The sequence below is a fragment of the Alligator mississippiensis genome, chromosome 1, assembly GCF_030867095.1.
Source record: "Alligator mississippiensis isolate rAllMis1 chromosome 1, rAllMis1, whole genome shotgun sequence".
In the NCBI taxonomy this organism is placed as follows: domain Eukaryota; kingdom Metazoa; phylum Chordata; order Crocodylia; family Alligatoridae; genus Alligator; species Alligator mississippiensis.
This window is the reverse complement of record NC_081824.1, coordinates 427,768,905-427,785,087: the sequence shown is the minus strand read 5'-3', so window position 1 is coordinate 427,785,087 and position 16,183 is coordinate 427,768,905. Positions and strand designations below refer to the sequence as shown.

The 16,183-nt window shown below is 38.6% G+C and overlaps 1 protein-coding gene across 5 annotated transcripts in view; it reads left to right on the top strand.

Moving 5' to 3' along the window:
* Positions 1 to 16,183, top strand: part of PAN3 (poly(A) specific ribonuclease subunit PAN3) — a 128,968-nt gene that overhangs the window by 25,375 nt on the left and 87,410 nt on the right. For 4 of the 5 annotated variants that reach the window (XR_009458885.1, XM_059720187.1, XM_059720199.1 and 1 more), the window contains exons 3-4: positions 10,942 to 11,008; positions 13,386 to 13,456. The exons of the other annotated variant lie outside the window; for it this stretch is intronic. Coding sequence is in view for 3 of the 4 variants with exons in the window: in XM_059720187.1 (XP_059576170.1) it covers positions 10,942 to 11,008; positions 13,386 to 13,456 (138 nt within the window). In the remaining variant the exon portion in view is untranslated. The remainder of the gene's footprint in view (positions 1 to 10,941; positions 11,009 to 13,385; positions 13,457 to 16,183) is intronic. 5 annotated transcript variants of the gene reach the window in all.

Below are 16,183 nucleotides of genomic sequence, written 5' to 3'. Positions count from 1 at the left end.
AAAATATGTAAACATTCTGTTGAGTCTGTTTCTTCTTGGGCTGTCCTTTAAGTTGGGGCTGCCATTTTTAAACTGTCTTAAATACTTTGCATTTAAAATTTATTATGATAGCCCTACAAGTTTGAAATTACCTGTCAGTCTTTCAAGTAGCTATTTACTAATAGCTCTGTATCTATAAATTCTCAATTCCACAATTATCAAGCTGTACCAATGGGACATTGTCCAAATAATAGACAACAGTTCAGTGACAGCTATTTTCTGTCTGACTCTCCTGGAATAAATGAGCTCATCATTAGCATGGATGATGTGAAGAAATGCAGTATCTTGCAGACAGCTTTTCATCTTAATTTAAAGCAGTAGTTCTCAACTGGGGTGCCTTGACATCCTTTCAAAGGAGTAGCCCTGTTGCTGTCACAGGTGAAACTGCCCCATGTGCCTTGTGTGGAGACATATTGGGAGGCAGCTGCAGCAGAAGCAGGTGCTCCAGCCTGTATTAAATTTATCTGTTGCAGTTTGGCCCCACAGGACACTTGTACCAGGAGATGGTGGTAGCATGTTTCTCCAGACTGCTGTGCCACAGCTGTCCTACATGCATCTATTTCCAGAAGGAGCATGTAGGGCCAGACCTGGAAGGGCTGTTGCAGGAGCAGGCACTCTTGCCTGAATGAGATTTATCAGAGACATGCAAAGCACTTTCATCTGGCTGTGATGGTGGTATCACCCAGGTTGGGAACCACTGAGGTAAGCTGAGGTGGTACAACATTGGTTCTTAATTACGGTACTGCTAAATTGAGAAAATTATAAGGGGTACCTAGAATCTAAAAAGATCAAGAACCACTTATTTTTCAACATTAAATATATATCTACCAACAAGTATGATAATACAGTAAACTTGCAACAAATACCTCTGAACTTCAATCCATATTCTTTGGAAAAGCCTGAAGAAAGATGCTGTATTGGTATTCTAAGACAGTTAAGAAAATCAAGTTCTGGTGAAATACCAGAAGTGTTTCAAAGTTCATGTGCTCCAATAAAAAGCACTACAAGTAACTTTCCTTTTGCACATCACGGGAGTGCTGCTTTTATGAAGCTCTTTTCCTCTTAGTTGGTGAAGTTATTGATTAAAATAAAAGTGGAAGAGAATTAGGTTTGTTCAATTTTTGTTTTTGAGGTATGGTATGGAAAAGATAAAGTTTTCTTTATTTTAAAGGGGCAAATAGAGCCATCTATGGTTAAAGTTACACGACAGCTTCCACTTCTAGACTTTATTTTCAGTTACTCATTGTTTTGTCAGACTTTTACCTTACGAGCTGGAATCGTCCATGCTGGGTATTTGCTTCAGGCTGTCATTTTTTGAAAAATTTAGCCAAACTTGTCCAGCTGTTTCTGAGAATTTTCCCTTAAGTTTTATGACTTGGGCAGCTGTAGTATTCCCTTGCCTTGGAGCAGGGGCTTGAAGTTTGGTGGACATTAGGCTTTTAGAAGGCAAGGTAGATTTGCACCTTTACAGACTAACAAAAATATGTATGTATGCATGTATATGTAAGCCCTTTGGCCAGAGGAGTGGCATGATGTCTATCCATGGGCCTGATTCAGCGTGCAGTTGGGCGCACTGAATACAGCTCTGGGGCTGTGTCGTCAAGCCCATAGGGCTTCCCATGGCTCTGGAGATTTGGCAGGGTGGCAGTGTTGAGTTGCTTAGAGAGCCATGGCAATTAATGCTGCTACTGATCTCCAGGGATCCAGGTTTTCTGTTTCCCAGAGGAAATTGGAAAAAAAACACAGATTTCCCCCTTTACCCATGGAAACCGCAGATTTTTCATTTTAGTGAAGAGACCCGTGGATTTTACACGTTTACAAAGAGCTGTCTGCAGGCTGGCACAGTTCCAGCCTACAAGGGACTGAGGGGAGTGGGAGGAAGTCAGTCAGGCAGGGAGTGTCATGTGAATGTGTATGCACATGGCTGCCAGGCATCCTGGAGAGCAGCTTCCACAGGTAAGTCTGGGAGAGGAGTGGGAATTGAGACCCCTATAGGGAGGGAGGGAGTTGGGCAGGGCTGGGGCTGCTGCCCAGCTGGGCAGTGTGTGGGGCTTGGACTCGGGGCTGGAGTGTGCAGCGGCAGGGCCCTGGCGGGGAGTGGGATGAGGTCACAAGCAGCTTGTCTAGGGAGTGGGGGTAGGGCTGGCTCTGTGGCACTGCGCACACTTCCAGATATGTGCACAGGGTGGGTGCCAGCTCCTTGCCCTGCTGTCTTCCCCTGGGACTTCCACAGCCCAGTGGGTGCAATCTGGTGCTGCAGGGTAGAGCAGGGCTGTGCAGGGAAGTTCCTTGCCATGGTGAACTCTGCACATCGCTGGTGAGGTATCCCCTGCCTGCGCCACAGCAGCAGGGGCAATGGTGTGGGGTTGTGCCCCTTGCTGCTGCCATGCATGTAGGAGATGCCTCGCCAGGGCAGCACAGACCTCTCAGCAGCAAGGAGCTTCCCTGGCTGGTCCTGCTCTGCCCTGCAGTGCCAGGTCGCACCGGCTGGGCTGCGGAGGCTGGGGGGGGCAGAAGAGTGGGGAGCCCATGTCCACAGTTAACAACCCCTGCCAACTCCCACCTTGTGCACAGATCTGGGGGGTAAGGGTCCCTCCTGCCCTCTGCAGGAGTGCTTGCACCAGTGGGGAGCTGCCCCCCTGAAGTCTGCAGTTGGGGGTCTGGGGGGGACTGGGCTCCACACTCCAGCAGCCGCTGCTTCCTGGGGGCGGCAGCTGGGGCTTGGGCGCTGCCGGGGGAGGGGACGGGGACAGACGGGGTTGGATGGACGGACATGTGGATGCAGACCTGGGTCCCTGGCCCTTTAGCTTTGGTGGCCCCCTTCTGCAGGGCTGGGGGTGGGCGCAGGGGGTTGTGGTTGGGGTGGGGGGAAGCATGAAGGGCGCAAGCAGGGCCAGGGGCTGTGAGGGGCTGGGGGGCACTGGCAGGGCCAGGGGGTGGGGGGCACCAGCAGGGCTTCGAGGGATTTGACTTGAGAGTGAGGGGAAGGGGGAGCTCTGATTTTTCCACGGTTAAAAACAAAAAACAAAAAAAACCCCCCAAAATCAAATGCCAAAAAATTTCACTTTTTTTTTTTTTTTTTTTTAGTACTGTAATGATATAGCCCAATGGGATAGCATAACTAGTCATGCTGATATTGGTACCCAGAGAATTTTTTGAAAAAATTGAGGTCAAAATATTTCTAAAATTTATGCACCCTGTTAAGTGTCCCCAATCCTGTTGATTTGAGTAAATATGTTGCTAGAAGGGAGGTGGGGGCAAAGATCTAGTAGGAAAAGAAGTATAAAAGGCACCTATACACATGCTCTGGGATGTAGTGTGGTGCATTTTAATTAGAGCGGCTCTTGGGAGCCACTGTCATTATAGAGCCCTCAGCGTCCCATGTATTCAGAGTTCCTGCATTTCAAAATGGTGGTGGGAGTGCTTTAACTAAAGCTCATTTGAGCTTTAGTTAGTTTCCACCATCACCATTTTGAAAAATGAGGGTGCTGAATACATGGAGCGTTCTGGCTGAAATGCTCCAGCAGACTCGATTAATTGAGTCTGCTCTGATGCATTCTAATCGGAACATGTCAGAGCACATGTAAAAGTGCCCCAAATGTCCATAAACCACAAATTTATTACAGAACATAATGTTATTCTCTGAGAGGTGGTTGTTGAAATTACATTTTAATATAGGACTTCCACAATTTCAAATCATCTATTCTTGCATAATACTTTGGAAAAGTCCAGCTGTTGCTTTAACTCAAGCATTTGTGCCTGGGGTATGTTATAAATAGGACTGTATATGCTAACCATGCCAGCCAAGTTTGAGATTGTTTGCAAAGGGAAGCAATTCTTCATGTCAAATTCTTTTTCTTTGTAAGCCAAAGAAAAGCAGCGTGTCACTGTTTGCAAGCCAGGAACTTTGACAGCTAAACAATGATTTGTCTGTCTGTAGTGGTTGCATTTTTTTTTTTTTTTTTTTTTTTTTTTTTTTTTTTTTTTTTAGGGTTATTTTCTTTCCAGTCTGACCTGTATGAAATTTGTTATAACACATTTCAAGGAGATACTACACCTTAATGAAGGACTGTTAGAATAAAGGGAATTCATTATGTCATGTACCTGGACAGCAACACAGAGGTCCTGAACAAAACAATGCTGGATACTGCTACATAAGAGGCAGTCATTTTCTAGGAAGAGAACAACTTGGGCATATAGGGGAAAGATGAAACAGTTTTCTCTTTGGTAGTATCTAGAGGAAAGAAAATGGTGTGGAAGAAGCAGGTGGCTTGCAATCTTTTGACATCTAAACTACTAAAACTTCTGTGTGGTTTTGTCTGCATATGACTGCCATCTCCAAAATACTTACCTACATTATAGCTTTCACATTTTAATCTAAGTACAGCTACAGTTTGGAGCTAACTTCCATATTGACAATAGATGCATGAGTGTCTAATCCCAAGGTGAATGCACACTGCAACTCTGATGATCAATCTTTAGAAAATATCTAGAACAGCTGTGCAGAAAATCAGATTGGGGTGGGACATTTCTATTTCTGTCTTAGTTTTTATGTTGTCTTGTGAGCTTTATCAGAATAATACTTTGCATATTGTTGTAATGACTTCAGAATTTTTTTGACCATTTCAGATGTTTTATCAATGGGATAGCAATTACAGCATCTTCTGTTCTGGCAGTAGTGCTTCATCTTGCCCGCAACACCATTGCAGATGAAAATTTTGCTTCCATTTCTGTATCTAGGGGTGGTATAGCTGTGATGGTCCAGGGAAAGAGATTTGTTAATGTAATGGGGTTAAACAAAAGGAATAATTGTTCTACATCACAGGTGTCAAACTCGCCTGGGGTCTCTGGCTGGATTCAGACCATGGGGCAGATCCAGCCCAGGGCACAGGGGTACCCATTGTGGCAGTGGTGGTAGATTTGGAGGTGGCGAGGGCTCGAGCTTGTCACCTTAAGTCGCTCTAGATCTCTTTGACAATGTTATCCTAACTTTTTAATGCATTATGTTCAAAGAGAATTATTCACATTTGCAGGCTTTATCTTGTCGTGACTTTTCTATGCTTAATCACATGAACTTGATGTTCCCTCACAAATATTCCAGGCAGTTGTTGGCAAGATCCACACGCTTGTATAGCTAACCAATCCAAACACTAACAGGGAGGAATGAGTGGATGAATGAAGATTTATCGCAGCAAAACTTTAGATAGCAAGAGTTGCGCTTGTATTTTCTCTTTCCTGAAGAGGTCTCTTAAAAATAAATTTCCACTGAAGAATCCAAAAGTCTCCTGGTACAGGTTGTTTGCATTGCTTGAGGGAGAGAATTGCTAGCTAAAAACAAATATTACAAAACTTGATACAAAAATGAACAAACATATCTGGGTTCAGCGAATAAGTATCAAACGCAACAAAGGATCTCTGACCAGAACAATGTTTTGAATATTTATGAACTGCTAACATATCTCAAATATACAAGCATTAGTTTATTACTGATTCTGAAAGGAATTGTAATCCAAAAACAGTTTCAGCATGTGGGTCCACATACCATATTAAGACCAACCATAAAACTGCTTTGCAAATTTTTTTTTAATTTGAACTGATTTTATGTTAGTTGTCCAGAGTGATTTAGTTTAAACTGAGGTTAAGTCATGGACTTATCAGTCATAAAGTCATTCTTGTTTATTGGGACAAGCACAAAAATACCTGTTTCCCATCAGTGGTTTAACTTTGAACATTTTTATGCTACAGTAACGCCAGGCCAGTATTACCTTATTTATAATTTCATAGATGATGCATGGAGGAAACGATTAGAATTATCATCTGTGGCATCTTGTATCATAAGCCATTACATTTTCATTCAATTACCTCTCTATTGGACACAATAAATTGTGTAGTCTACTGATGCTATGTTTTACTCAAATTGTTATCATGCATAATTTTGTTGTTGGAAATGAACTATGCAAAACGGGAAGATAAATAAGAAAAAAATCAAGTTTGATTTTGAAACATTGACTGGAAGGCATTGTTTCCATCCTGGAAGAGCACACAGCAACTGCTGAAGCTTCCTTAGCCTGATGAAGGGTTTTTGAACCCAAAAGCTTGCTTAATAACTATTCTCCAACCATTTGGGTTGGTCTAATAAAAGATATCAAATTCACCCAAGGAACCTTTATTGCTTTCACTGCATTCCTGCTGAGCTCAAGCAGTCCTTTTAGGCCTCTGAAAACATCTAGCATAATCATGTTCAGATAGAAGTATATCTATAGTGACACCATTGTTTCTTCACTAAAGTATAGTCAATTCTGTAGTAGTAACTTGTTTGACTATTCACAGAATAACTAAAATAGCGTTTGCATTTTATAACTGCTTTCTCTCTGGTGGACCCCAAACTAGTTGCAGGCTAGAAAAATATATCACTTTTATGCAATACAAAAATATGAAAGGTGTCACATTCTACAATAGCAGCAATGCATACTCTATTTTACATTTCCTTTTTAAAGAAAAAAAAATAACGTCTCAATATCAAATTACATTTTAAATGTGAAGGACATAATTTTTATAAGGTGAATGTCAACTATTTTACTGGAGTTAATACTTTCTAAAAGTTTCTCTGCTAGAGAGACGGGTGATGACATTACATGGATAAGATTCTTTCAGTCTTGCCATAACTTTTTTGCAGTAGAAGGAAGCAATTTTAAAAATACATGTTTTCTGTAAAGGCACAGATTTCCTTTGCTTTTTTAAGCCAGTCACTTAAAAGATGTAACTTTATTAAAGGGTAAATCTGTTTTTGTCAACTTTAGTCTCTCCTTTATGAATAAAAATATTTTCTTCATAGCCTAATTAATTTTCATTTTGAAAAACTTGCTTTGCTCCACTCATTCCTTTTTTCTTTTTAACTTTCAATCTTGTTTTTCCACCTTAGGGAAATTAAAAGTCAAAATCCCATCACCTTTTGTATACTGCTTACTGACCTTAAACTTGATTCATCTCCTTTGGGATTTGGAATGGCACTTCAGCCAATCCTAGGACCTGAACTAGTAGGCAACTGCTTAGCCTAACTGAAATTTGTATGTAGTGAGCTACTAACTTTTTTTTTTTTTTTTAAGTATTTTTGTGACAACTCATCGGGGAAAATGATACAAGAGATCTTGTATTGGCTAATATGTAAGAACCTCCAACAGTCTTCCTGCTGCAGTAATAAATGGTGGTATCAGATTAATACAACCTAGCCAAATCAACTTGGTGGGCACAGTGAATGAGTTAGGTTAGACAAGCCTTCCTCATCTCCCAGCTATATAGCTGATCTGATAAAGCACGTTGCCAAACAGATCTTGCTCCTCACATATTGGGTGGGTCATCTCCATTATATTACAACACTAATAAAGAAAAAACATGTATGGTCAGTTTTTATATACTTGGACTTGGAGGCAAATTTATTGCCTCATGCATAGAATATCTACTTAATATTGTGCAAGAAAGCAGGCTGTGGCATATGCATAATATGTATAATGAATATTACTATTCTGACAAAGATTTAATTAAATCTAAAAGTTAACATAGTGAATTGAGGGTTTGTGGAGGTAGAATCTACTTATTTCCATTATTACCTTAACGGACTTGGCTCTTGGGACAGATGGTTGTAAACTTAAGTGTGTGCATCTATTTTTTATTTAAAAAACAAAAACCAAACTTTTTGTAAATTAGAATGGTTTGGTTTGTTTTCAAGTTTTTGAATTCAACTTTTATCCATCCTGCAATTGCTGCAGAATGTAGATTTACTGAATATGATTCTTGGCCTCCTCATTATCCCAGTGGTCAGAAATGCAATTAAGGAGTTACTTGTGTATACGTTTTGCACAGATTGATCAAATGAATTGGTGCAAAATTTAAATGGACTAAGCTCACAAGAATTTTTTTTACTTGTTTCAGGTAAAGCTTGAGGGCCTGGCCTGTCTTACAATGAGCATGTGAAAATTCTGCTGAAATGGGTAGAAAGGCATGAGAGAGGCTGAAATAGCTAAGATGGCACTTGACGCTACTTTTTTTCCCTTCAAAACCTGTCTTGTCCTATCTACCATCAGAACTTGTAGCCAGAATACCAGAAATAGAAGCTGGACTATGAACATATGGGATGCTCATTGTCGAGAGTTGGGGTTTTTTTGATGGCCAGTGCCAATTGCTTTCTAACAGATTTCTAATGATTCCCTAGCTTCTCATGACTCGTTTAATTTTTTTTTCTTCAAGTCTTAGTAGATTTTCTTATTGTGGGATGTTTGAGTTCTGTTCCAATTTGTCTAACTTGTTTTGGGGGGGGGGGGGGGGGGGTTTGGTGATTTCCTTACTTTCTGGATGTTTCTCCCCCCAAGAGTTTTAATTGAGCTAAATGTCCCAAAGTTTCTATCCTACCTAAAGTTTTATATCAGAAGGTCTGTTCTTAGATTACTCTTCTTAATTTATGGGCTGGTTTTCTTTCTGTCCCTGTTCTTTTCTCCCTTACCAGTTGATATTTATATAGGCCTGCCTTATTTCTCTCTAGCTGGCTGTAATTCACTTTCTCTGACCTTATTTTAAAAGATAATGTTTTAAGAAAGCTGGAAGTTCTCTTCCAGATATTGGTCAATGTAAAATTGATGTTGCTGTTAATGGTGCTCCATTTTGTAGATGGAGATGAGGGCACATGCCAGAAAGTAAAACAAAACTTGTTGATTGTGGACCACTCTGCACAGCTGGGTACAGAGAATATCTCACATTCCAGCTGAAATTTCAGCAGATTTTGGGGTGAACCTCAGAGCATACAGAGGTAGGCATTGGCTCAGACCCACCGCTACAGCCGTTCTTATACTGGCCCAACTATATAAGGAAACATAATAAAAGAAGAAATGCCAGATTGGTTGGTGACTAATCCAGAAATCCACTAACGCACTGGGCTTATCTGTTGTAGTCTTCTCCAAGAAGGGGGTGCCAACATTATCATGTGCTAGATTAACACTTGTTATCAAGAACTAAGAAGATACAGAAACTCCACTTTCAATTGGGTATGAGGAAAAGATTGATCAAACTAAGTGCCAGTGCCTGGTATCATTGTTCTGGTTCTTGGTACACAATTCGGCCTTTATGCTTAATGTAATCAAGTATAGTAATGGCAGAATTGGCTCTTGAGATGCAGGTATACAATTTCTGTAGTGCAGAGAATTGTACTCAAGTCTAGAATCATAAATATTACCTAAGTTGTAAATAGAAGCAATGCCTAATGTAGGGGGAAAAAAGTATTCGTCAGTTTATTGAAGACTCAGTTAATATATGCCTGAAATTCTTGAACTGCCCCATCTCTATCCTTCTCATTTTGTTCCTGGGTGGAGATGGGGTTGGGCTTATTGGTAATTTAGTTAAGGGTGCCTTCATTTTAGTGGTAAGTACATTTTCTTAACGAATTGAAGACTTGCTTCTATGGAAAGGAGTTCACTGCTGTTGATCAGTAAGCCTTTTATTGTTTAGTTGTACAAGTTCAACTCTACAGAATCAAATATGGGAACAGTGTGTCACTCCCAATGCATTACTGCTTCAAAAATCATGAAAGAGGTTATAGAAGGTTCCTGGGAACTGTGGTGAAGTGTGACATAGACCTTATTATAACAGAATGCTTGCTGTAGCATGAAATAATGTTACGCATGGAATTGAACAAGATAACTGACAAAGAGAATATCTTGACTGAGTACGTTGTTGAGGGTTGCATCCAAAGCCATCTGGCTGTGTACCTAAATGGCTTTTATGTGGTGGTTTTTTGTCTTCATCTTTTGTATGGTACCATAAATGTAAGTTAGTTTAGAAAAATACTTTTTTCTTACTTAAAATCCATTTACATTCTTTTATATACATATAATTAAGCTTTCTCTGCTTTTGGTGAATTGTTTCAAGTTGTGGAGTTTTCACTTGATTCTCCTCACCTCTCAGAATGTCTATCCTAACTTCTAATTTCTTGACTCCTAATTGTTAATTTCTACGAATAGTATAGATAGAGATGGCTCTCAAGTGCCTCTTCACCTTCCACTGGGCCACACCTCAAAGCATTGACTTTTCTGTCCAAAGAACTGGGTGGCATGGAATTGAAGTCTGTATTTAGCCGGATTCCTTGCCTTTCTTTACATGAGTAGAGTTTAGCCTGACAGTAGTTGAGCAGAAGTGTAAGGATTACCTCTGAGGGACTACCTTTCAACACTTGTAGTTTGTAATTCTTTCCAAAGGAGATGGTAAACAGTGTTAAAGAAAGGAACTGTTAAACTCTTGTTCCCACTGCACAGACTGCTGCTAGCTGCTATCCCTGCAGGGGTTCTTGAAACATGTCAGACTACAAGAATCGTGTAGTTCTCCTAAAAGCCAGGCTGTGTGGTTGTTTTGAATTCTGTCAGTGAAAAGAGGCCATCAAATGCTGTAGGGGTGTACTAATTTGACTGTTCTCCACAGGAAAAGTCTCCTTAGTTATAGCATATAAGGAGAGGAAGAGGGGTTCTGGAGGAGTTGCGGAAAGGAACATTCAAAGGAGATAAATCACTGGCTTATCTAAATTTTTTTACAACCTTTAGGTGCAGTAAGGTCTCCATGCTGAACAATTTATGTAGATAAAGGATTTTCACACTAAAAATAACATTTGGTTTTGCATCGTTTTTCATTAGAAATGTTTCTTTGGGAATTCACAACAGTGTTTAGCAGTCAATCTGTTTTGCACACTCTAGTAGCTGGGGGAGGGAGAGCTCATGCCCCCTTATTTCCCTGAGGCTGTGCCAGTCTGTTAGTCTTGTAATTAGCATTAACTTGCACACACACAAATATTAGCCCACATGCCCTCACCTACTGCATTAATAGGTTTATTTTATATATACAATTTTTGTCTTTCACTTTTTGCAGAGGATGACAAATAGCAGCAGTTCCCCTAGCCTTCTCAATGAAAGTGCCAAGCAGTATGCAGGCCATGGTAAGAACTTTTAAATAACTGTTTGAAAGTATGCTTAGAGACTATCCCTGCAGGGTAAGCTTGGTTGTGAGAGAGCTGCTTTTTCCTTAGTCTTACTGAGATTTGATAGAAGTCTATCTTAACTAGTGTATGTGCTATGCAGTTTTTAGATTATAATCCAAAGCCAAATTACTGTTGAACTTCCTGATTTTTTTCACTCTGCTTTTTTGCTTTAATGAGGAAAAATGTAATACATTTGTCTTTGTTGGTTTAACTGAAACCGTTAACGTATTGGTTATCTACTAAAATGCCCTGATGCTTCTAAGTAGCAGTTAAAGTAATTGCTTTTACATGATAACCCTTTTATCATGGTTTGTTTTTTTAAGCAAGTAATATTAATTGGCGGGGTAGGGGAGAAATGAATGTGCAGTTTATCTTGTATTTAGATATGTACTTCTTAAATCTATTTTACTTACAAACTGAGCTAAGTTTGTTCTGTTTTATCACCTCATGTTCTGCATTTCTTTTTAAAGCCAAAGTGTAAAAACAGACTATTATACTCTGACCAGGAGTTTCATGTAGAGAGACTTGACATCAAAAATAATGTTTTGGCTCTTCAGGCTTCTGTGGTATACATTACATCATTCCAGCATGCATTGTGCATAGATGTTAGTCATAGCTCTAGATATACCTTGCCCCCTTTCCTACTGTACTGTCTTCTAATACTTCATTCATACAAAAATGTCTGTTATCTTGTATGCCTATCTCTGTTTTTGGTTCTGCTACAGCATCCTGTATTTTTCAAAAATACAATATCAGTCTGAAAGCTCTATAGATTTATTTTCAGGTCTTGTTGTTTGTGTTACTGACAATCAAGAAAAAATATTTACTTGTAATTAGTTTAAAATTAATGATGAACTCAAATGAGCGACAGCATTGAATGTCATAATGCTCTTCATAGTTACTTTAATAGTACAAAAGCACTACATTGTTTGTAGTAGTAATCTTTCTTGGAGATGTTAATCTGACTAATTAAGGAAATACCTCCCACTTCCAAATGGCAAGAACCTATATTTTAAATATGATGCTGCTTTGAAAAGCTTTGTGTAAGTGGTATTACGGAGTCTTGTTTCTATGGACTTAAGTGCACAACTGATTCACTTGCTCAGTTTATAAGTAAAAACAAAAGAATCAATGACTACGTTCAGCTGCCTTGCAGGTTCTGCCATTTTGACTTCCTGATGTCATATTGTATTTATTATTCATTCTTCATCTCCAGTAATTACTTATAGGATAGGCTTTGTTAAGAGGTGCACTTATTTAGTAGTTCTATACAATTAGCCATTCAAGGCTTTGAAATATAGGTATAAAATAGTTTTGCAGGAATTGGGCCTGATTTTAAAAATCAAATATTGATACTGAAGCCTAAGGAAGGAAACCAGACTGAATTTTTGAAACTCAGCTGTGGAAGTATCAAAGTGACAAATTTGGAACTTTGCAGTTGCTTCTCTGGGGTGCACTTAAAAGTGGATTTGTGTTCTAACACCCATGTGTTTGTTTTTTTTTGTGTTTTTTTTAAATCAATATTTAACCTTAAGTTTCCTCTTTTGTGGTATGCCACTAATATATCCAGTTCCTGGCCCTGTTGATTCTGAAGGGAAAACTAGCTGCCCTCCCCCTCCTTCCCCCCTCCCCCCCCCCCAAAAAAAAAAGGCTATTATCAAATATTAGTTTTGGCTGTCTTGGTTTTTGTTCAGATATTTACATATAGGTCATGTCTACACCTTGCTGTTTTTAGTGCTTCCTTTTGGTAATACTAAAGCATGGCACAGTATGGGTAGTTACTGCGCTGTGCATGTAGTGCATGGTTAGATACCACCACTACATTGCTGATACGGTGAGCTGTACTGGGGAGTGCATTGCTATTGCATTGTAGCTGGTGACCACGTGTAGACCCCTGTGATCATTAAGTTCCCATAGAGCACTGTACGGCTACGTAGTGCATCGCTACATCACCATAGGGCAACGTATAGATGCACCCATATAATGGAAAGACAGCCGACAGGATTAAGTAGTAGATGATTAAACCATGCAGGTAATGGAGATGAAGGCTTTGTTGTTGCTTTAAATAGCATAAGGTATTAAATTGGTTAGAGACACTTATTTATTTATTTATTTTTAAAATTATGGTAAGGAATGCCATATTAATTGTGTATTCATATATAACCTGCTAAAAGCATAACACTTTAACAACTTAGATAGATAGTAAAGTCAGCTTCACCTTTTGGCAGAGGAAAAGATTTATGTGCTTAATGTACATTTTTAAATTACTACAAAAATTTTTTCTAGTTCATGTTGAAACAGTGCTGCCATATATTTTCCAACATTCTTTTTACAGATCCACTAACTTCACCAAATTCATCCTTGTTTAATGACTTCGCTGCCCTCAGTCTATCTCAGAGGAGGAAGGTAGGTAACACTTAATCCTTTGAAAATGGTATATTCCGAAGTTCTCAAAGGATAGAGCTTGGGTAATTAAGTGTAGATGGCTTTATGTAGGTCTGATTATTTTGATATCACACTGGGTATGGCCGCACAAACACATTATTGCGAGGTAACATAAGCTGTGATTTTTACAGAAGGTTCAGATGTGGTGGTACATGCTCTTTCATTGAGGAATAAACTACTTTGCATTTATCATTTGAAAAGGTTGTATATACAGGCAGTTGTTATAGAGTAGTTGATAAACTATGAATTCACATCTTAGCTTATCTCATGGTGACGTTTTGCTTGCCCATACTATTTGTGTTAATATTTCATTACATTAATTAGCAGATTCTGAAATAGCATCTATGACAGACCAGCTTGCTGCTGCTAATGTGAAATATTACAGGCACACTTTCAAACTGAGTTCACAAGAGTTCTGAATGTGTATGACAAGGACCTGCTCCTTGAACTCTAAAATAAACTGTCTTTATCATGCTGACACCTGTTCCTTCTGTGCTTTTGTCGCACCAGGATTCTGCAATAAGCTTTTCAAATGTGGGAATGGTCCTCAACCCAAAACTGATTCATGCAGATTTCATTAGGCTGAAATATGTGAAAGTCAACAGTATCAGCAGGAGGCTTGTCTGTAATCTGTGATTACACCAGAGTTTCTTTTGGTTCTGTGAGCTGTGACTTAGTTAAGAAGGCATTCCAGCTTGTCCCAACAGTGGGCAGATTTTACTTTCACTGACTAGTTTCATGTCTTTTTTTCTTACTCTCAAGTCACCCACATAAACCTGAACTTCCCCCAACTCAGCAGTGCACTGTCTTGCAAGCACGCTACTTCAGTATGCTTGTGATTTCTCGTGTAGCTCTAACCATGTACTGGAAGTTGTGGGTCCTATGAATAATTGCTGCAGGTAAGGATTGAAGTCAAAACTACCTACCATAATTGGCCAACCAAATGAGTGTTCCTTGAAATTTAAAATGCTTTCACCATATGTAAATCACCTAATATTATTGAATACAACGTGGCATGAATAATGTTTTAAAATTGTCCTACTCCTTAATGCCAGCTGTGATGCATATTAAATTTGATTTAAAATGATGAATAAAAATAATTCATTGTCTACTACCTTCTGAAAGTGGCAAAACTGAAAATATGCACGTACGTGCAGATGTACATGTGCACACTATAGAGAGGGAGTCCACCACCATATATAGGAAAACTATGGAGAAGAATGGCTGTAATGCTATGTTAACTCAATGCAAGTCGGTTAAACAATCTTCTTTTGTTAGTGGCCTTCAGGATGTAATGTTTCAAGTAAAAACTACATTGGATTGGCATAAATGACCAGTTTATTCCTATTTTCCCAAACAAAAATAAATCTCTAGTCACAAAATATATTGACAGACAAGAGTTAAACCAATTAACCTGACTCATAATTCAATTTTACCATTAATTTTGGTACTTCTGTTATTTGGAACACAACATTTAAAAAGCTTTGTGAAACTATACATTGTTTTGAAGTGAAGAAAAATGTTGCACAGTGCACTTCTATCTTTGGTGCCCAGTGACTAAATATTCAGAGAATAAATGCAGTTTATGCTGTGGTTTAAGAAAATTTTCAGATATTTTATAGATGCATTTCAATATTATTAGTGTGTAGTTCTTTTTTCATCAAATAAGTTGTTAAAACTATGCGTCTTTTGAAAGTGAAAATACCGAATTTTTTGTGGAATTTAAACAAGGGTTCCATAGATCTTTAAAAGTTTAGAGTTTCAATACATGTATCTTGACAATATCTCCAAGTCTTTGTCAAGAACCCTATGTTTTTAGAGTTTTGTTTGTCCTGGCAGCTGTTTTGGGACACTTGTCTAAAACCAGCATTTCCTGCCTTATTTTTGACTTGGAAGATTGACTTCAAACTATTACTGCTGGCCTTGCTAAAGAAGAAATTGCTTTGCGGATATTATTGAAATGTTCAGAATAGCTTTTAAAATCTTTGAGGCTTTTTCAGAATGGAATATTTGTGTTGTATTGAGCCTGTAAAGACTTCTAGAAATTAGTTAAATTAAATACCAACTTAAGCATTGAAGTTTGGACTTTATCCAATCTTAAAATAAGATAAGTATTGTCTATCTTGGTGACTTTACTAATCTGAGAGTTGTTAAACAGTAGGCAATCCTGTACCTCTTATGAACAGCATTACTTGATCTCAGTAAACCAAGTTAGTGATGAATTTGGTCACAACCCCAGTGTTTCTCCAGAAGGCTATCTAGGTATTCAAAAAGCAAGGAAATTCATAATTATTTCATGTACTCTTAATATTTTGGATTAAAATAGCCAGTTAGCTTTAAAACAACTCCCACAAAGTGAAAGAACAAGTTTGAAGATTGTATAAATTGCCTTCAATTGCCCTTTATTAAATGCATACTTGACTTAATTAGAGTTATTTGTCTAGAATGAATAAAACTCTTCCTTAGAACTTTAATTTCAGTACATTTTAAGATTTCATTTTTAATATAATTTAAATTTGCAAACAGTCTGAATTTTTTTGGAGATAAACTTCATCTGAAAGGTGTCCGTCCCAAACTTCTCTAGATATGCTTGCCTAACACAAACTTCAATTAAGTAAGTAGGTACCTGAAAAATTAACCTAGCACTTTTCTTTAAATAACAAGCTACATTATGCAAACAAGATGTAA